This window comes from Piliocolobus tephrosceles, chromosome 7, assembly GCF_002776525.5.
Source record: "Piliocolobus tephrosceles isolate RC106 chromosome 7, ASM277652v3, whole genome shotgun sequence".
Taxonomy (NCBI): domain Eukaryota; kingdom Metazoa; phylum Chordata; class Mammalia; order Primates; family Cercopithecidae; genus Piliocolobus; species Piliocolobus tephrosceles.
The window spans coordinates 40,752,072-40,773,125 of record NC_045440.1 but is presented as its reverse complement, the minus strand read 5'-3'; the positions used below and the strand labels follow the sequence as shown (position 1 = coordinate 40,773,125).

The following is a 21,054-nucleotide window of genomic DNA, read 5'->3' as shown; positions in this document are numbered from 1 at the left end:
TCCTTCCTTCCTTCCTTCCTTCCTTCCTTCCTTCCTTCCTTCCTTCCTTCTTTTTGGTGGGAGGACAGGTCTCGCTTTGTCACCCAGGCTTGAGTGCAGTGATATGATCATGCAGCCCTGAACTCCTAGGCTCAAGCAATCGTCTTACCTCAGCCTCCTGAATAGCTAGGACTACAGACGCTGGTCTTGAACTCCTGGCTTCAAGTGATCCTCCCACCTCAGCCTCCCAAGTAACAGAGACTCCAGGCATGTGCTGGCATGCCCAGCTGATGTTTTTTATTTTTTGTGGAGACAGGGTCTTGCTTTGTTGTTCGGGCTCCCTGCCTCAAGTGCTCCCTGCTCCCTGGCCTCAAGTGGTCCTCTTGCCTTATCCTCCTCACAAAGTGCTGGGTACAAACATGAACCACTGCACCCAGCGGACCATGCCATTCTCAGTCTGAAATATCTCCAATGACTTTACATCGTGCAGAGAATAGAATCTGATTTTCTTAGCACGGCATATCTCTGCATCTTGCTTCATCTCGTCCTTCCATCATCTGCCGCAGCCACAGAATCTCTCACTAGCACCTGAGTGCACCTCCTCGCCCTCGCACACACCTCACCCTCTGAGCCCAGGTGAGGACATCTCCAACTTCCCAACCTAGGAAGCTCCTATGCAACCACAAAATTCAGCTCAAATATTACCTCATCTGTAAACACATTCCTTTATTTCTCTAGAAAGTCTCAATCGTGCCTTCCTCTGTATTTATATCTTTATAAGTCCTCCACCCTTACATTATACCTTTATTTTAGTGCTTGACATAATATATTGAAATCAATCATAATATATTGAAATCATCCATACATACATGTCTTCTGTCTGGACCTCACGCTCGCTGTCTCTCTCACCCAGGCCCAATCATCCATGCATACAAGTTTTCTGTCTGGCTCTTTCTTTCTCTGGATCTCTTTCTCTCTCTAGAGAGAGAATATATATATAGAGAGAGGGTGCAGTGTAGTGGTACAATTATAGCTCACTGCACCTCACTGCAGCCTCAATCTCCTGGGCTTAAATGATCCTCCCACCTCAGCTTCCTGAGTCTCTGAAACTACAGGGGAACACCATTATGCCTGGCTAATTTTTTTGTGGGGGGATGGAGTCTCACTCTGTCGCCGAGGCTGGAGTGCAGTGGCACCGTGTTGGCTCACTGCAACCTCCGTCTCCTGGGTTCAAACAATTCTCCTGCCTCAGCCTCCCAAGTAGCTGGGATTACAGGCGCCCACCACCACGCCCGGCTTGTTTTTATATTTTTTGTGGAGACAGGATCTCAATACGTTGCCCAGGCTGGTCTTGAACTCCCCAGTTCAGGAGATCTTCCCACCTTGGCCTCCCAAAATGCTGAGATTACAGGTACGAGCCACTGTGCCTGGCCATTGGAGTTTCAAATTTTATTCCCGACATCTGAGGCTCTGCTCCTGCTAAGTGCTCAGTGGCTGTTTGTGCTGTGTTACAGGAGTGCCTGTCGGTTCTTTCGCCTGTGTATATTGCCAGGGGCCTTTGGTAACCTGAAATTCCCTTACAGTGAGGCAGCAGGAAGCAGAGAAACCCAGCAGAGACAGAACCCTGGGGCTCTCTCCTTTATCCTTGGTCATAATTGTCCAACTTCAAAATAAATTCTGTAATACCCCTAGTCACCAGGGTTATCACGCTATCAAAGGGTGTTTGATGTTGTCAGTTTAAGGGATTAAAATAAGTAACTTCCATATGAGAGGTAGACAAGCAACACCAACCCAAGGACGAGAGCCAAGTAGTGGGAAGGCTCGAATCACCTGCATCACCTTCAGAACGGCGCTGCATTACTCAAAATTGAGAATGTTCTCATGCACAGAATGCCGAGATTCATGTTAATGAACTGATGTTAGGTTGTTCTGCAGGAAAAGGTAGTAAATAATAAGATTATCATTTATGGCATAGAAAAAAATGCACTTTCAGATGACTATGCTAAGAGCAATGAAACAATGAAGAAAAAAATGATTTTTTGACACAGATCTAGTTTGTTCTACTCTTAAAGTATTTATGACAGTGATAAGCACATGTCTAAATTACCTGACTTCTCTAATAGTCCAAATGGAAAAATAAATAAATCAGACAAGAAAGGGATGAAGCAGAAGTTTTAAAAAATTCGTATTAGGAAAATTGGAAATACATGAAATTTCATCTGAAATCAGCCAGAGACTTGGATCCTCATTTTGCTTAAGTGAGTTTTACATAATGCAGTGCACTTGATCTTAGCCAAAAGGCCGAGAAGCAATACATAATACAATGCAAATTAAATATGTTGCTGATAAAATGGACCCAAAGCTTCCTACTGAATTATGTAAAATGGGCTTTCTATCATTGTCCCCACCATGGAAAAATGGGACTTTCATAAATTACATTCTTTTCCTAAGAACCTTAACTTCAAACAGTTCAATTTTCATTTAAAGGAAAGTAATTTCCCAAATGGCATTTAGGCAGAACAGGTGCTGTTACATCTGGATGCCAGAGCTAATCAGGGGGCGTTTTCTCTTTTTCTGTCTGTCTTCACTATCTGAAGCCCAGTTTACAGCTTCTCAGTGTATTTTGTACCTCATTAGTTTTTGGCATCCTCTATAGCATATTGGCCAGTATGATTCATCCTTTCTTTGAGCACAATTAGCTGTGAAAACAGATCTTACGACAGACTCCCTCCCTACCCCCAAAGGATTACTGAAGGTAGGAAATGCAGGTGATTATCAGTTTGCCTTTGATACAGACATCCTGCTCTGCCATGGCCCTTTGAACTATCTTTGATATGCAATAATTAAGAGGGATTCAACCCCTGGAGGAGAAGCTGCGTGGCCCTGCCTCTTCTCTCCTTCTATTGAGTCCTTGTTTTGAACGATTGATCAAACAGATTTGAAGGGATTTGTTGAAGCCTGTGTGGGACAGGAGGAAGGAACAGCACGGGGAGGGGGCACATCTGGTTATAAATAAATAGTTTCAGGAGGAACCTGCTGGTCAGACTTTGCTCAGCCGATTTCACGCACCTTACTCAGACTAAGGTTTGCTTCTCTTTCAGAAAAAGCAGTGACAAACAGACGACGTACTGAGTTGTCAGCTTAGTGGAAGCTCTGCTCTGGGTGGAGAGCAGCCTCGCTTCGGTGACGCACAGTGCTGAGACCCTCCAGGAGCCCAGGGATTGAAGGATGGCGGCGGCCGTCCTGCTGGGACTGAGCTGGCTCTGCTCTCCCCTGGGAGCTCTGGTCCTGGACTTCAACAACATCAGGAGCTCTGCCGGCCTGCTTGGGGCCTGGAAGGTAAGGCTGCTAGGGAGGGGGTGAGGTACAGGGCTGCTGACAGTCGGGGTGTTCTGTTTGGGCTTTAGTAAGTCGTTTTGATTCATGTGTGAAATGTCTTATCTAGCAGGTAAATTGAATTGGTTTTGGATTTGGGAGGGCACCCTGGTAGGATCAGTGGCTTTAGCATGAATGTATGAAATAAACACAGTGGCTTTTCACACCATTTGGCCATAAGTTTGTCTATAAATCAGGGAATAAACGAACACTTTGGAAGCTCTACCATGTGCCAGCTCTTTTACATGTGATACCTCATGTACTCTTCCTCACAATTTCCCCTAATTCCAGATGAGGAAATAAGACTTAAAGATTTTGAAGAGCTTACCCAAGCTCACAAAGCCAGCAAACATGGGAATGAGAATTTAAACAGAGGGCCATGATGCATTGCCTTGTCACCGTCTAAGTTCACAGAGAGAGTTGTTTTAGGGATCGCTTTATATATGTGTATATGTTATTATATATCCTATTATTACATATATCATATATACTACACCAACATTAAAAGCATCAACTGTGGATGAGAACAATTGATCTTCGCTATCTCTTTCTCTATGTCAATGAGGCATCATTGAAAATCAAAGGACAGTTCACTTAGGGAGGGTCTGCAAGCTAAATGTGATTCACTAGAGTGAAAAATCAAACAAGAATGCCAAAAACATCAATAGTATATTTAATTAAACTGCAGCCAGCTTCTAGAGTTAAGATATATTGAAAATCTCATAATCACCTGTTAAGACACACATAGGAAAACATTTTTTCCCATTTTCACAGAGAGCACAGGAAAACTAAATTCTGAGTTAAGACAATTTTTCAAACTCAAATAGCCTTTGCAGGGCCTGGGTCTCTCCCCAGGTGACCTGAGCTTCCCTTTGTGGGAGAAAACCATTTCCGCTGGAAAATAAGATGCTGCCTGGGGTTTGTCACAGTGCCACTGTCCTTTGGCTCCCTCCACCTCCTGCCTTGAATAATAAGTCATCTTCCATCGTGTTGGGTTTCCTAGCCTTGTGACAACAGATTCCCTCCACAGGGCTCACAGTGCCTGTCTGACACAGACTGTAATACCAGAAAGTTCTGCCTCCAGTCCCACGATGAGAAGCCGTTCTGTGCTACATGTCGTGGGTTGCGGAGGAGGTGCCAGCGAGATGCCATGTGCTGCCCTGGGACACTCTGCATGAATGGTGAGTGACCATAACACCAACAGTAGTTTTTAAACCAAAGGTAGTGTCTAAGCCCCATAGACTAGAACATTCCAGGGTAGATACTCTCTAATGGCGCTTCCTAGATTCATGCTTGAAGTAAATTTATGCAGCTGCCTTTTCTTTTCCTTTTCTTTTTTCAGAGATGGAATTTCCAGGCTGGAGTACAATGGCATGATCTCAGCTCACTGCAGCCTCGGCCTCCCGGGTTCAGGCGGTTCTCTTGCCTCAGTCTCTGGAGTAACTGGGATTACAGGCATGCACTACCACGCCCGGCTAATTTTTGCAGTTTTAGTAGAGACAGGGTTTCACCATGTTGGTCAGGCTAGTCTTGAACTCCTGACCTCAGGTGATCCACCTACCTCGGCCTCCCAGAGTGCTGGGATTACAGGCATAAGCCACCAGGCCTGGCCTGCCTTTTCTTCATGAAACAAAATAATTTATTTCCTGGCAACAGCTCTTGCCGATGACTTGGAGATAATGATTTTAAAGGAAAGACTCAAGTTGGAATCATTCAAATACTTCCATTTCCACTTGGATACCATTAACTGCCTTTAATGGAATCCAGCTTCCACTTAGCTACTTTCTCTGCCATATGTGAGCATGTAAATATTTAGTGCATGTCCCAGAAATCTAGAAAGTTATATATAAACTGAAGGCAGAGGTGCTACCAAACTATGCAACAGTAGGATAATTAGTGTGTCTGTGGTTCTCCCCCTTGAAGTTAGTAATTCTAGTTACACCTGGTTGTCCCTCAGATGTTTGTACTACGATGGAAGACGCAACCCCAAAATTGGAAAGGCAGCTTGATGAGCAAGATGGCACACAGGCGGAAGTAACAACTGGGCACCCAGTCCAGGAAAACCAACCCAAGAGGAAGCCAAGTATTAAGAAATCACAAGGCAGGAAGGGTAAGAACAGCATTCTGAGCACATTTTATTTCAGAAATGCATTTTCTCCTCCCAGCCTCTTAAGGATAGGGTGAGACTGATTTTATTCTTCTCCATCCCAGAAACACTTACGGAGCATGTGCTGTTTGTAATCTCTTTCTGTAAGAAGCTGTGGGGGTCACGTACAGAGTACCCTAAGGTAGTCTGCAGCCAGTCACAACAATTCCGATGGGTAGGGGTGGAGCCGCCATTGTATTACCGCTTTTAGCGTCAGACCTAGCTCTGTGAGACCCGCGTGCTGTGTCTATTTTTACTTTGTGTCACTCATAGGTCCCATTCCCTTATCCCAGTAGCAAACCCCCGGCAGGCCACTTTCCTTATTTATCACTAAAGCCCACATTAACTTTGTTACAGGACAAGAGGGAGAAAGTTGTCTGAGAACTTTTGACTGTGGCCCTGGACTTTGCTGTGCTCGTCATTTTTGGACGAAAATATGTAAGCCAGTCCTTTTGGAGGGACAGGTCTGCTCCAGGAGAGGGCATAAAGACACTGCTCAAGCTCCAGAAATCTTCCAGCGTTGTGACTGTGGCCCTGGACTACTGTGTCGGAGCCAACTGACCAGCAATCGGCAGCATGCACGGTTAAGAATATGCCAAAAAATAGAAAAGCTATAAATATTTCAAAATAAAGAAGAATCTACATTGCATTTGAGCTCAATCTTGGACATTAACTTTAAAATGCTTCCATACAGATCTCTCTTAAAATCAAATCTTGTAGCAAGTGAAATAGCCTGAAACTAGAGAACTAAGAGTTGGCGACCTTGTGATGAATGAAACTAGCTTTAGCTTTTTTGTCTGTTTTTCCAGAAAACTGATGGGACTCTGTAACAAAAAAAATTTATTTCTAATCTAGGGACTCAATTAATTCAAATCTTTAAGAATTGATGCCCAGCGCAGTGGCTCACACCTGTAATCCTAGCACTTTGGGAGGCTGAGGCGGGTGGATCATGAGGTCAGGAGTTCGAGACGAGACTAGCCAACACAGTAAAACTTTGTCTCTGCTAAAAAAATACAAAAAATTAGTTGGGCATGGTGGCAGGCGCCTGTAATCCCAGCTACTTGGGAGGTTGAGGCAGGAGAATCGCTTGAACCCAGGAGGCAGAGGTTGCAATGAGCCGAGATCGCACCATTGCACTCCAGCCCAGGCAACAGTGCGAGACTCCGTCTCAAAACAACAACAACAACAACAAAGAATTGAAATTGTATATATTTACAGTGTACAGCGTGATGTTTTGAAATACATATACTATAACTGAGTCACATCTCTCTCTCCAAATACATCTTTAAGCAATTTCTGGTAAAGGGCTGGTGCCTGACAGTATCCTAGGGGGTAAAAATGATAGCATCTGAAGTTAAAAGTAAGTTAATTCTTACATCTTACCAGGGAAAATTATCACAACAAATACTATATTTTTCCTTAAAAACTCTATTGTTTATTTCCATTCATTTCTTAGAAGGGAAATGGCATTTCACTACAAAATAATTTGGTTAATAAAGAAGTTTCAAAAGATATCTTATGTTTGTACAGTCCTTTGCAAGTTATAAAGCATTTTCACGTTTTCAGTAGCTTTACTTACCATTTGATAACTTTGTCTATTTTATATTTATATAATTTTAATATTGAAAAGCAGGGCTTTCAAGGAGTGTTTTTATTTATACATTTTGACCACTTGCACTTAAAAGCCCAGAGGAAGACTCGGGCAAACTTTGGAGTTTAAAAGGTTGTATTTTGTGCATAGTAGAAGTGGTTGTGCTTAGGGGAGCTCTTTCTAGTGGATTTCAAGCAAGTGCTACAGATTTCATTTAAGAGATAAACCATACACCTGTTTTTCTATTCAGGTTATAAGTATATATTACAAGATTCAATGATATGGTTTGGACGTTTGTCCCTTCCGTATCTCCTGGCTGAAATGTGACCTCCAGTACTGGAGGAGGGGCCTGGTGACTGGACAATGAGGGCGGACTCCTCATGAATGGCTCAGCACCATCCCCTTGGTGATAAGTGAGTTCTGTTAGTTGACACAAGATTGGGTTGTTTAAGAGCGTGGCACCTTCTCTCTCTCTCTCGCTCCTGCTTTCGCCATGTGAAGTGCCTGCTGCCACTTCATCTCCCACCATGAGTAAAACCTTCCTGAGGCCTCCCAACAAGCTTAGCAGATACCAGTGCCATGCTTCCTATACAGTCTGCAGAACCATGAGCCAATTAAACCTTTTTCCTTCATAAACTACCCAGACTCCAGTATTCTTTTAGAGCAATGCAAGAATGGACTGATACAATCAAATATGGGCACAACAAAAAATTAAATGTATGAAGGTCCCTAGTTTAGTTTTTTGAGATGGAGTCTCACTCTGTTGCCCAGACTAGAGTATAGTGGTGTGATCTTGGCTCTCTGCAACCTCCACCTATTGGGTTCAAGCAATTTTCCCACCTCGGCCTCCTAAGTAGCTGGGATTACAGGCACCTGCCATTACCCCCAGCTAATTTTTGTATTTTTAGTAGAGACAGGGTTTCACCATGTTGGCCAGGCTAGTCTCCAACTGCTGACCTCAGGCCATCCACCTGCCCTAGCCTCCTGAAGTACTGGGATTACAGGCATGAACCACTGTGCCTGGCCCCCCTAGTTTCTAGAAAATATTCAACAATCTTCCAGAGGCTAGTCTCTGGGTGTACCTTAATTAACTAATTTGTGATCCACATTACGTGGTTTATAGCCTAGAGCAGAATATGAGAAAATAAAAACTCCCATTAAAGATCTGCTATCATCTCATATTTCTCTCTACCAAACCCATAGTAAAGTATGATCATGAACATTATATGAAAATTTAAACTAAACATATTTGCTAAGAAAATAAGAACATCATCATCCAATAATAGTGCACGAGGTTTTATTGACTACATTGCAAGCGAAAGCATGAAGAAGAAACAATCATTTAAAAACACTAAAGACCCTTATATAGCAAAGGTTAAGAAATAAATTAAGACTCCTATTGTGCTGTGTCTGCCAGGGAGGATACAGGCCTCATTCGCTCCGGTCCTTGGGTTCTCGGTATTTCCACTGGATGTAATCAAAGATGTCTTTCTCACTATCCACTGGCAGGGGTTCTCCAGCAACTCCTACAAGTACAGAGAGAAAAAACTTATTGTAAGAACCAGTTTTATAGTTTAGTTATAGAGGGTTCAAGATTAAAAGCTGTGTGGGACTTGCTTTCAGAAGAAAAAGGAAAATGGTAACCAAGTCACTAAAAAAGAAAGACACGAGCAGTCATGGTGGCTTACGCCTGTAATCCCAGCACTTTGGGAGGCTGAGGTGGGAGGATCACCTGAGGTCAGGAGTTTAAGACCAGCCTGACCAACATGGAGAAACCCCGTCTCTACTAAAAATACAAAATTAGCCGGGTGTGGTGGCGCATGCCTGTAATCCCAGCTACTCGGGAAGCTGAGGCGGGAGAATCGCTTAAACCCAGGAGGCAGAGGGTGCACTGAGCCGAGAACGTGCCATTGCACTCCAGCCTGGGCAACAAGAGCGAAACTCCGTTTCAAAAAAAAAAAAAAGACACTGACCACCTCTATTGTCTCCCAGGAGCCTGTGCTGAAGCCTTGTCTTGTGAGTCACCAGTGCCACAAAGGGAACCTGGGGATCCCAGCTAGGGCCACTCAAGTCATCCTCACTCATGATTGTCCTCTCTGCTGGAGCCACTATGTATTATATAAAATACTCTAGTGAGTTCCTTTGCAACTCGGTTCTTGGACTAGTAGCACTGGCATCTAGAACAAGCTTATCCAACCTATGGCCTATGGGCGGCATGCGGCCCAGCACAGCTTTGAATGTGGCCCAACACAAATTTATAAACTTTCTTAAAACACGATGAGATGTTTTCGTAATTTTTTTCTTTAAAGCTCATCAGCTATCATGAGTATTAGTGTATTTTATGTGTGGCCCAAGATAATTATTCTTCTTCCAATGTGGCCCAGGGAAGCTAAAAGATTGGAAACCTCTGATCTAGAAGCTTACTAGAAATGCAGAATCCTGAGCCCCACTGCAAGCTCAAGGAGTTAGAATCTGAATTTAGTGAGGCCCCCATGTTGCTGGTATGCATACTGAATTGTGAGAAGCACTGCCCTAGTCTACCAGGGATGAAAGCCTTATTTTATACTTTGAGGACAAAATGACAAAAATTCATTCTCCTAGTAGAGAACAGTAAACCACATAGTATACTGTGAAATGTTAACAGGACCCATTAAGCATAGATTCAGCAATCCTTATTCTTTAAACTTTAAAAGCATGGGGCCAAAGATAACTGTGGCACTAAAAGCAAAGTATGTGGCACTGAAAACAATGATACTTTAGTTTTTCAGGGGTCTTGGAGGTACATTAAACAACAGCAAAAAACAAACAAACAAACAAACAAAAAAAAACCCTTTTAGATGAGTAAGATGTTTTACTGAGCATGCAAGGATTTAATCCATTTTAACAAAGCTGGAAATAACGCTTGCCTTGATGGCCTTCAACTGAGGGCCTAGGAGCATGTTATGCATTACATCCTTTCTTGTTGCCTGAAGGACTAAAAATACAAAGAAAGTACACTAACTGGCATAGTTATTAGAAGGCTTGCTAAACCAAAGTATCTTTGAAAATTACCTTCTCTCGAGATGAGAGATGATCTCTAATACACACATGGACACTCACCAGTGACTCCCAAGGGACGGATGGTGTACTCATTGATTGTGAAACCCTTTTCTAGGGCATGAGCCCTCATATTCTTATTGAAAATATCACTCCCAGTGAAATAGAGAACACCACAGTAATACTGATCTTTGGGTATCAACCTAAAAAAAATGGACAGTAGATACATTTTTTTTACCATGCATTTCAAGTTTAGCAAATATAGGACTCCTAAAATCATTAAGGAACAAAATACCTAAGATAAGCCTAAGTGGTCTAATAAATTGAAGAGAAGACTATCATGAGGTAGACTGCTCAAATCACCCCAACCTTGTAATTTGTTTAGGTTTCTGTGAACTTTGTTCTGAAAGAGGTGTGGAGAAATGAAATCGCATTATCACTTAATACAGCTAACTTAGCCCAGGCAGGAAACGACTTTTGAGCTGTGGAAGGCATCACAGTGAGGTGTAAATCTAGAGAAAATAAATCAGAGTCTGTAGACAGTCATTATTCTTTATATACTTTGGAGCTAAACATTGCATTTGGCAAGAACATATGGCTCTTGGGAGTAAAAAGAGGCTCTAGATATGAATGTGAACTCCAAGATACAAAAAGGGAGGGAGAAAACGAGACAAGTTTGGAAAAGTTAACAGGTCAGCAACAAAGTCTGAACAATACCTGATATCAATTCTTCTGTGTGGATATTCTTTTTCGTCATTTTTACTGGGAAGCTGGCAAACACCCTAAAATGAATATTTTAAACCAAGTTTAAAGATGTTCTAAACTTAAGGCTTAATTTTAATCAAGCAAAACACAAGGTCATTTTTGTTTTTAATATTAGCAGCTCTAGAATTCTGAGCACTTTTAGCAGCTTCTGTGAGTGATACACTATCCCACCTTTCTATTACACTTCATGATAATTAGAGAACTACACGAAACTGCAAATGAGGATTCTCATTATGTGGATTTGGCCTTTGCATGATTCTAAACAAGAAACTAATCAAAGAAAACACTGAACACAAAACACAGACATCAAAATAAACAGAAGAGAGCAAGGTGGAAGAAACGATTATGCAGGAAGACGAAAACAAACAAAAAAGCTACCAGTAATAGTCTCAGATAACGGAGATAGTCTATCCATGAAGTAAGGATAGAATGCTACAGAAAACCCTCAGGGAAAGGTTTAAATCAAAATTTAAAATGATAGGTAGCAGAAGTAAAAGAGTTTGAAACTGAAGAAATCTCTCAGTTACTAGAAGGGAGAAAGATACGGAAAATAAGAAAAATATGAGATCAGAAAATGAGAGGATTACTTTCTTCCTTCTCCACAGGTTAAGTTTTCATTATACTTCTACAGTTTCCAAACAAAAGTTATTTAAGTCTGTTTTATCTTTTCCCTTTCCAGAAAAATGGACAAAAAATCTGGACTGGTCAGTAACCCATACATATGTAAAACAAGCTATATAAGCACCACCAAATTTCCAATTAAAAGTATCAAATGCTACATTCTAAGAAAAATACACAAGTGACAAGCTTCTGGTCCCCAAGAGTGATCAAGTTAACACATGCCACAAAAAGCCATACTTTTTCACTCAGCAAAATAGAAAAATTAAAATCTAAACTAATTCTTTAGCTGTTCCTATGGAAGAAAGATTAATGAAACATGTTTACCTTCAAAATACCTACCTTCTTAGAAACTAACAAGTTCCAACTCAACTTCCACTTTCAAGTGGATCAGAAGTCATTTCCACCTGGAATTACCAGGAGGTATTACCTTGCGGAGGCGGATGTCTAGATGCCGCAGGGAATGATGTTGCTGTTTGTCACATCAGTAATAGGATTTTATCTCATGGCTTTGTTCCTTTCTTCAAGGCTAATTTTATTTCCTGCACTTTTTCTGAAGTGCTAATGTTAAAGAATTTCTCTGTTTTACTGTAAATTCTGTATTAGATTGAGTGGATTAGCTTTGTTTGGCATTTCATTTGGGGAGCTTCATACTGAGTGTCTGAAATAAAGCCTCTTTCATTTCCTCACGGTAGCCATGGTATCTCCTATTGTCCCTTGAAATCTTACTGCAGATATTTCACAGAAAATCACCCAAGGCCAAACTTGCACAAAATACTGAAATTTGAATGACACTCACCTTACATAAAACCAATAGTTAAATGCAGAGGAAACTGTTTTTTTTTTTTTTCTGAATGCTACTATATTCACAGGAAGAACAGCTCAATTATCTAAAGACTATGATTGTACAAGATGATCTGGAATAACCATGGCTTTCCTACTGTTTGTTTACTATTAGCTTAAAGGAATTTGTGTCTTGAAGATAACTTGAAAAACACATGGAGAGGCATATCTTTAAGACTAGTAAGTGGTGATAGCAAGAAGAGGTTTTGCAAAAATATGGAATGAGAATGGTTTATTTCACTACCTAAGTCAAATTCATTTTGCAGCCAGTTTCCTTTTAGAAACCTAGAGCTCTTAGCTTCTTTGGATATCTTGCTCACACTCATTCCCATAGGCTTGCTGCTTGGACTCCTGCCTGGCTATCTCTTCCCTCAGATACCTGCTTAGCTAACTCCCTATGTCTTTCTCTAAGTCTCATGTTCTCAGCGAGGCTGCCTCCAACCACACTATTTAACACTGCCTCCTGCACTCTCCTCTCCCCTACACCCTGTTCTTCCTTTTTAAAAAATAACACTTGCTACTCTAACCTATTATATAATTCACATATTTATTATGTTCATTGTTAACTATCAGTCCCTTCCCACAATCCTCAAATATGAGTTTTACTTAAATTCATGGATACATTCCAAGCTTCGAGGACAGTGCCTGGAATGGTGGAGATGCTTGTATGTATTTGCTGAATTGACTGAATACAACTTCTGCCCTGGGGGTGCTCACTATCCTCATTCTGTTCTTCTTTCAAGGCACCATCCTCTCTCTTCCCTTCTTTTGTTCCCCAATCTAATCCTTACCAGGTCACCTTCCTCTCCTGATCCATTTCCACACAGATGACATCTTATATTTGTGCAGCTCTCTTTGTACAACTCTTGGAAGATCTAGTATCTTTGAAGTTGTGCAAATTCTTATTTGTACATCAAATAATTGTACAAACTCTTCAAAGTTTCCACATATATTATTTAATTTTGATCTGCATAACGGTCTTCTGACGTAGGGCAAATATCAATTTTAAAGATAAAACTCAGGCCTTTTAGAAGTAAATCCACCTTCCCAATGCCACACAGAATATTAGCAATGGAGCCAGAATAAGACCCTCTATCTTCTGTATCCAAATCTATTCTTCTATAACAAAAGATACAAACCACCTCTTAACTGTCTCTAAAATTGATTTGAAAGTTGACCTCGAGTGCTTCTCTTCCTAACAATGATTACAAATGTCAAAACAGCATGCTCAACTATGGTATTTTTTTAAGTTCCAGGGACTATGAACCACAGGTATAACATCCAAATTTTGTCAAAAACCACCCATTGAGATGGATTCCTACGTCGCAACATAAAGATCTTAGTTTCTTGTTCTTATTGTCATCTGAATCTTCTACACTTTAAAAACAAATAAACAGACCCAGTCTTCTTGTGTTTTAGCCTGTTTTCTTCTGGAAATATGTCTGGGGGATGCCTTTCCTGTCAATACCGCTAGATGTGCTGCCAGATGTATGATTTAAAGACTGGGAAGTCAAGATAGGGCATGGTTCCTACAATCCCAGGTCTATCCTAGGATGGGTGAGTGGCCTTAGTCTTCGTTCCTGTGGCACATGCACAGTGAGGGCTAAACTAGCCTCATCTCTAGCAATAACTGGGATTTGGCTGTCCTTACACTTCCTAGGCAAAGGGTTTCCTTTCTTTGATTGAGCAACTACTGGGATAACCCAAGTCCACCACTATCAACAAGATCACAAAGACCTGGCTACCCACCTTTCCTTTTCAGGTTACATCCAGCCCACTAGATGATACTTTTTCCTTTTTTGGGGAGGGTGAGGGAGTCTTGCTCTGTCACCCAGGCTGGAATGCAATGGCGCAATCTCAGCTCACTGCAACCACTGCCTGCCAGGTTCAAGCGATCCTTCCATCTCAGCCTCCCCAGTAGCTGGGACTACAGGCGCCCACCACCACGCCCAGCTAATTTTTGTATTTTTAGTAGAGACGGGGTTTTGCCGTGTTGGCCAGGCTGGTCTCAAACTCCTGACCTCAGGTGATTCACCTGCCTCAGCATCCCAAAGAGCTGAGATTACAGGTGTGAGCCACCATGCTAGGCCCTTTTACCTTGTATTCTTGCTAGCTGGATTCCTATAGCTTCTGTTGGTTTTTCCTCTGGATCTCTCTTCGAGTACAGCAGAACACCATTAAGATTATAAAAAATGGCTTCTGCCATGGTAGTGTGGAAATACCTTTCTGGTCATTAACTCTGAAAATAGTTGGCACACTTCCCAGTAAGGATTTCTAGTGATTTTCACAGGGATGATACTTGAGGAAGAGATTTAGGCCAGAGAGGTCCCCAGAATATGCCCAGATGTAGCAAGACACTTTTCTACTGTGCAAAACATCCAGCTTGTCTAGCAGATATTGTTTTCAGGATTTTATCTGACTGAATATTCTTAAATGTAAGATTCATGCACATTCATTTTGAGTGAATTAAAATCCACCTAAATTTGAAAAGGCTGTTCATGGGGCATACACAAGCCCTATTTTTAATACCATCTCATGTATGTATATATTTTTGGGAACAGAGTAAGACTTCAAACCCTGACAGAGTCAAGAGAACAAATCAGAGATTTAATTTCCAAAGACTGACTAGAATCTTTACTTTTATCTTTCCAAAGATCGTTTGGAAGCGTTGTTGAAGTGTGACCAGCTTAGAAAATACACTTTCACAGCCCACTAATATCACCATGCTGAACTTAATGACATGATTTTTTATATGTGTGTGGGTTAAATATACATGACATACAATTTACTATCTATTTCCCATCTCTTTTTTTTTTTTTTTTTTTCTTTTTTGAGATGGGGTCTTGCTCTGTCACCCAGGCTAGAGTGCAGTAATGCGATCATGGCTCACTATACCCTCAAACTCCTGGGCTCAAGCCATTCTCCCACCTTAGCCTCCCAAGTCACTGGGATTATGGACATGAGCCACTGTGCCTGACTACTATTTTAACCATTTTTAAGTGTACCATTCTGTGGCATTAAGTACATTCACATTGTTGTGCAACCATCACCACCATCCATGTCCAGAATGTTTTCATCTTCCGCAACTGAAACTCTGCGCCATTTAAACAGGAACTCCCTATTACCCTCTCCTTCCAGGCCCTGGCAAACACCACTCTACTTTCTGAATGACATGACAATTTAATTATCTTTCTCAACTATCTTCTAGTTTTGGCTAAAACTCTTGTCAAATCTATGCACTGAGACTCTTACTAATTTTAGCATGTCCACTCTCCAAAAGCACAGTCTTTCCTTTCAGTCATATAACCCGGGAAAAGTGGGGTGTGGAGAAAATGGACTCAAATGATGTATATAAGTGATGGAACACTAAACGTCACATTAAGAAAGAAGTAACAGGCCCGGGCACAGTGGCTCATGTATGTAATCCCAGTACTCTGGGAGGGCAAGGAGGGTGGATCACTTGAGATGAGGAGTTCAAGACCAGTCTGAGCAACATGGTGAAACCCCATCTCTACAAAAAATACAAAAATTAGCCGGGCATGGTGATGTGCACCTGTAGTCCCCGCTACTCAGGAGGTTGAGGTGGGAGGACTGCTTGAACCCCAGAGGTTGAGGCTGCAGTAAGCCATGTTTTGCCACTGCACTACAGCCTAGGTGACAGACCAAGACCCTGTCTCAAAAAAGAGGAAGTAAGAATCTTAATTCTAGGCTGGGCACGGTGGCTCATGCCTATAATCCCAGCACTTTGGGAGGCCGAGGCAGGCAGATCACCTGAGGCCAGGAGTTCGAGACCAGCCCAGACAACATGGTGAAACCCAGTCTCTACTAAAAATATAAAAATTAGTTGGGCATGGTGGCAGGCGCCTGAAATCCCAGCTACTCGGCAGGGTGAGGCAGGAGAATCGCTTGAACCCGGGAGGCGGAGGTTACAGTGAGCCGAGATTACCCCACTGCACTCCAGCCTGGGTGATAAGAGTGAAACTCCATCTCAAAAAAAAAAAAAAAAAAAAAAAAAAGACTCTTTAATTCTAGATTTCTATATGCCTTCCTGTTGGTATACAGAACCATTTATTAATCTGTTTTTAATCCACTAGCCATTCATCTTGAATTATTAAGTCTTAATTTCCCCCTAATCAACTTTCCTTGTTACCATTCCATGTAACATGTTTCTTCCCTTGAGTGTTCTATCACAGACCGTGATGACTTTTCTTTCTTTGGTGTTGAAATAGATTAATATTTTTCAATCAATTCTAACTTCACTTATTGAAGAATTCTGAGTCAGAGAAGATGAGAACCATTTGCTATTTTAGGGAAAAACTTAATGTGTGTCAAAGTCATTACTGATATTTTCAAAAAGCAGATTATGCCTCATTAACTATTCTTTTTTTTTTTTTTGAGACAGAGTCTCGCTCTGTCACCCAGGCTGGAGTGCAGTGGTATGATCTCGGCTCACTGCAACCTCTGCCTCCCGGGTTCAAGTGATTCTCCTGCCTCAGCCTCCCGAGTAGCTGGGAATACAGGCGCCCGCCACCATGCCTGGCTAATTTTTTGTATTTTTAGTAGAGACGGGGTTTCCCCATGTTAGCCAGGATGGTCTCGATCTCCTGACCTCACGATCTGCCCACCTTGGCCTCCCAAAGAGCTAGGATTATCCAGCCATGCCCGGGCCTAATTAACTATTCTGATGACACCTGTTATTTACAAGTGGAGAATTAAAAGAAAATTCTTTCCTAAAATATTCTGAGAGTAGTTATGAGAATCAGGCATCCTGCTGATTACTTTTCTTTAAAGTCTCATGGATACTCTATTTGTTGACAGTAATTCAAAGCTACCATGAAGTCACACACTCAGAATGGTTACTAAACAGTCTCCAAGTTTTCTTTTAGATGTGCTAACTCTTAACAAGTACTTACCATGAACTTTGTCTCACCCTTCGACAGGGTATCTGTGATAAAACGAACCTTTTGTAACTGCTCCACAACCTGATGTAACAGTTTTGGCTGCAGAATCATAATTAGGGAATAAGCAAAAGCGTAATTACTTTGTAATGGCAAGAAAATATTTAACAATATCTTCAGAGACAGAGTGCTGCTATATTGCACAGACTGGAGATTATGTTCTTCACAGGTACAATCACGGCAAATTAGAGCCTTGAACTCCTGGACTCAAGTGATCCTCCTACCTCAGCATCCAGAGTATCAGGAACAACATCATGCCTGGCTAAGAAACCGTTTTTTTGGCAGGGAATTGAGCCCGGAAAGAAAACATTTTTAACATGAGTTTTCTAATTATTTATGGAGAAATCTCTCTTTTTTTTTAAAGATGGAGTCTCGCTCTGTTGCCAGGCTGGAGTGCAGTGGTATGATCTCAGCTCACTGCAACCTTTGTCTCCCAGGTTCAAGCGATTCTCCTGCCTCAGCATCCCGAGTAGCTGGGACTACAGGCATGCACCATCACGCCCAGTTAATTTTTATATTTTTAGTGGAGACGGGGTTTCACGATGTTGGGCAGGATGGTCTCGATCTCTTGACCTCGTGATCCGCCTATCTTGGCCTCCCAAAGTATTGGGATTACATGCGTGAGCCACCGTGCCCTGCCATCTCTATGTTTTTTAATGTTCTGAGCAAGTACTTGTTCCAATAGAAAATTCATCTTTGAAACGTATTTTTAGAAACCACTGTTTAAGGTATTATGATTGTTAAAACAATGATCAGTTGTATTTATCTGTTTCCTTAAATCAAAGAGTTTTACTGTTCTTGAAATGGCTCATGGGAAAAAAAATCAAAGAGTCAGCTGTTTCATCTTTTAAAGGCATATGTTGTAAAATAAAAAATGTTTTGCCTTCACAGGTTTTCTAATAGAAGTGAGGTTTCTCAATATTTCATTTTTTAAGAGAAAATATTCCTTTAATGAAAACCTGATTATAGTATTTCTAACGTATTTATCACAGATAGTAAGTCGTTCTAAAACTATTGTATTAGATGTCATCTCTTTCAAATGTTAGACTGTCCTCCCAGCTCCTCATGGAAGAACAATAGGTATCCCTTTCGAGAAATTTGCCTTTCGCAGAATTCAATCAGTACAAAGCTCTTCAGCAGACTTTTCGGGAAGGCAAAAACAAAACTTATTCTGAAAACATCCAACTATCATTTAAAAAGTGAAATTCACTGTTGTGTAAGACTGATCACATTGATTATAAACTCTGAGGCACCTGTTTGGTTGATTCCGAAGTGAAGCTGGGATGGGTCAGGAGAACATCCATGTCACCACTGGACTCTGCACCTGTGATGACAGAAGACACATATGAGATTGTCCACATAAATGTATCAATTGGGCAAACAGAACCAAGCTGATGACACACACAGAAGAGCCTTACTTCTTACAGCCTAACTTTCTATTTCACTGTGCTTCATAGTCAGAATTAGTTAAAAGATTTCAATTTTCTGTCCAACTATTCAGGTGTATTGATGTAGACAGCAGAATCTGTGATGACAACAGTAATCGGCATTAGATACACATTGTATACAATAAGTTAATTTAATGTGTTAAAAATGCACCTAACTACTCAATAATGAATAAAAACAGTATTTTAAAATAGCTTTGAAATACACCTATGAACAACTCTATATGTAAAAATCTCAAATTAAACAATATACTGTAACTCTATAAAAGTTAATCAGAAAACTCATTTCGGCCGGGCACAGTGGCTCATGCCTGTAATCCCAACACTTTGAGAGGCTGAGGCCAGAGGATCGCTGAGGCCAGCAGTTCGAGACCAACCCAGTTAACATAGAGAGACGAAGGCTCTCTCTTTTTTTTTTAAAAAAAAAGAAAACTCATTTCAATTCCTATGATTGAACTCAATTAATCAATCTATACTCTACAACCACATAGCTTCAGGCAAGTTACATGCAGCTATTTAAACCTTTCTTTTCCTATATTCTATGAAATTCTGTCTCCACTTAGATGGAATTTGTTCATTTTACTTTTTTTTCAGTGCTGCAAATGAGGACTCTTCATTCCTCTAGACCTCAGTTTTCTTATATGTAAACTACTAAAAACTACTTCATCTGCTATTGTGTAAATAAGAACATATGTAAAAGCATCCACTATAGTGCCTGGTATACAGCATAAAAGAATCCAATCTATCTCCTCCCTTGCATTTTGATAAGTACAATAGAGGCCAAACATACTTTTGGTGACTAAAGATCTTGCAGTGTCTTTGAGATCCTCTCACTTCAGCCTCCCAAAGTGCTGGGATCACAAGCATGAGCCACAGCGCCTTAACCAAATATTTAAATATAAAGAAGGCTAGGCCGGGCACGGCGGCTCACACGTATAATCCCAGAACTTTGGGAGGCCAAGGGGGGGCGGATCACTTGAGGTCAGGAGTTCAAGACCAGTCTGGCCAACATGGTGAAACCCTATTTCTACTAAAAGAAAAAAAATACAAAAATTTGCCAGACATGGTGGTGTGTGCCTGTAATCTCAGCTACTCGGGAGGTTAAGGCAGGAGAATTGCTTGACCTGGGAAGCAGAGGTTGCAATGAGCTAAGATCACACCACTGCACTCCAGCCTGGGTGACACAGCGAGGCTCTGCCTCAAAAAGAAAAAGAAGACTAGACTGTGTACTGGACATCCATGGAAGCTATTTTAGTAAAGGAAAATCTATGCCTTCTCTTCTTCTGATTTCGTTCTCCTAAAAGCTGGATGTCTTTCACCGTCTGCCTACCAACAACAATGTTTCACTTTATCTAAAAAAACAAAAACAAAAAAACTGTATGAGCAAAAAAACAGAAACAACCCAAGGGTCCATTAATAGGGATAAATAAATGAAGTATGGATAAATGAAGTATGGATAAATAAATGAAGTATGATACATGCATACAACTGAATGTTACGCAGCTACAAAAAAGAATAAGGGACCAGGTACGGTGGTTCATGCCTGTAATATCAGCACTTTGGGAGGCTGAGGTGGGTGGATCACTTGAGCCAAGAGTTGAGACCAGCCCAGGCAACATAGTAAAACCAGGTCTCTACCAAAAAAAAAAAAAAAAATTAGCCGGGTGTGTTGGCACATGCCTGTGGTCCCAGCTACTCTAGAGGTTGAAGTGGGAGGATCTCTTCAGCACAGGAGGCGGAGGTTGCAGTGAGCCGAGATCACGCCACTACACTCCAGCCTGGGTGACAGAGAGAGACCCCATCTCAAAAAATTAATAAAGAAGGAAGTTTTCTACATATTGATATGGAAAAATCTCCAGGATGTATTTATAAGTGAAAAAAGCAAGGTATAGTATTGTATACATATTATGTTACTTTATGAAAGAAAGGGAGAAGAAAGAAATAAAGATGGTATACTAATATGTGGTTGTATTTTCAGGAAGAAACATTATAAGAATCCATAGGGAAGTGGTTCTTAATGGGACTTAGTAGGAAGGAGTAGGAAGGAGTGCACAGGGACTGTGGAAGTGAGACATCTTAGTGTATACCTTTTTATGTGAAAGCATATAACCATGCAACATACCCCAAAAAAGTAAAAATAAAATAGAAATAAATCCAGGGGCCGGGCGCGGTGGCTCAAGCCTGTAATCCCAGCACTTTGGGAGGCCGAGACGGGCGGATCACGAGGTCAGGAGATCGAGGCCATCCTGGCTAACACGGTGAAACCCCGTCTCTACTAAAAAATACAAAAACCTAGCC

General features: G+C 41.3%; 2 protein-coding genes and 1 pseudogene across 4 annotated transcripts in view; 1 reads left to right on the top strand and 2 right to left on the bottom strand.

The window, feature by feature from the left end:
• Positions 1-2,143: 2,143 nt before the first annotated feature.
• Positions 2,144-2,292, bottom strand: LOC111527702 (annotated as a pseudogene).
• A 729-nt stretch (positions 2,293-3,021) lies between these two features.
• On the top strand, positions 3,022-6,149 carry DKK4 (dickkopf WNT signaling pathway inhibitor 4). Its single transcript, XM_023194134.3, has 4 exons — positions 3,022-3,318; positions 4,385-4,535; positions 5,312-5,464; positions 5,858-6,149. Exons 1-4 carry the CDS (start codon positions 3,208-3,210, stop codon positions 6,115-6,117), a joined length of 675 nt encoding a protein of 224 aa, XP_023049902.1. The 5' UTR covers positions 3,022-3,207; the 3' UTR covers positions 6,118-6,149.
• Positions 6,150-8,371: 2,222 nt separating this feature from the next.
• The window catches only part of POLB (DNA polymerase beta), a 36,570-nt gene continuing 23,887 nt past the window's right edge, over positions 8,372-21,054 (bottom strand). For 2 of the 3 annotated variants that reach the window (XM_026453984.1, XM_026453985.1), the window contains 5 exons: positions 18,565-18,635; positions 17,267-17,353; positions 10,845-10,909; positions 10,191-10,330; positions 8,372-8,617 (listed from right to left, as the gene is read on the bottom strand). In XM_026453984.1, coding sequence (XP_026309769.1) covers positions 8,523-8,617; positions 10,191-10,330; positions 10,845-10,909; positions 17,267-17,353; positions 18,565-18,635 — 458 coding nt within the window. In that variant the 3' untranslated portion in view covers positions 8,372-8,522. The remainder of the gene's footprint in view (positions 8,618-10,190; positions 10,331-10,844; positions 10,910-17,266; positions 17,354-18,564; positions 18,636-21,054) is intronic. The other variant, XM_026453986.1, reaches the window with a different exon arrangement.

What these genes read in the sequence shown, in the direction of transcription:
- DKK4 (XM_023194134.3), top strand. Translation starts at nt 3,208, where the DNA reads ATGGCGGCGGCCGTCCTGCTGGGACTGAGCTGGCTCTGCTCTCCCCTG. An exon ending in GCCTGCTTGGGGCCTGGAAG is followed by an intron (nt 3,319 to 4,384) that starts GTAAGGCTGCTA and finishes TTCCCTCCACAG; the next exon opens with GGCTCACAGTGCCTGTCTGA. An exon ending in GAAATCACAAGGCAGGAAGG is followed by an intron (nt 5,465 to 5,857) that starts GTAAGAACAGCA and finishes ACTTTGTTACAG; the next exon opens with GACAAGAGGGAGAAAGTTGT.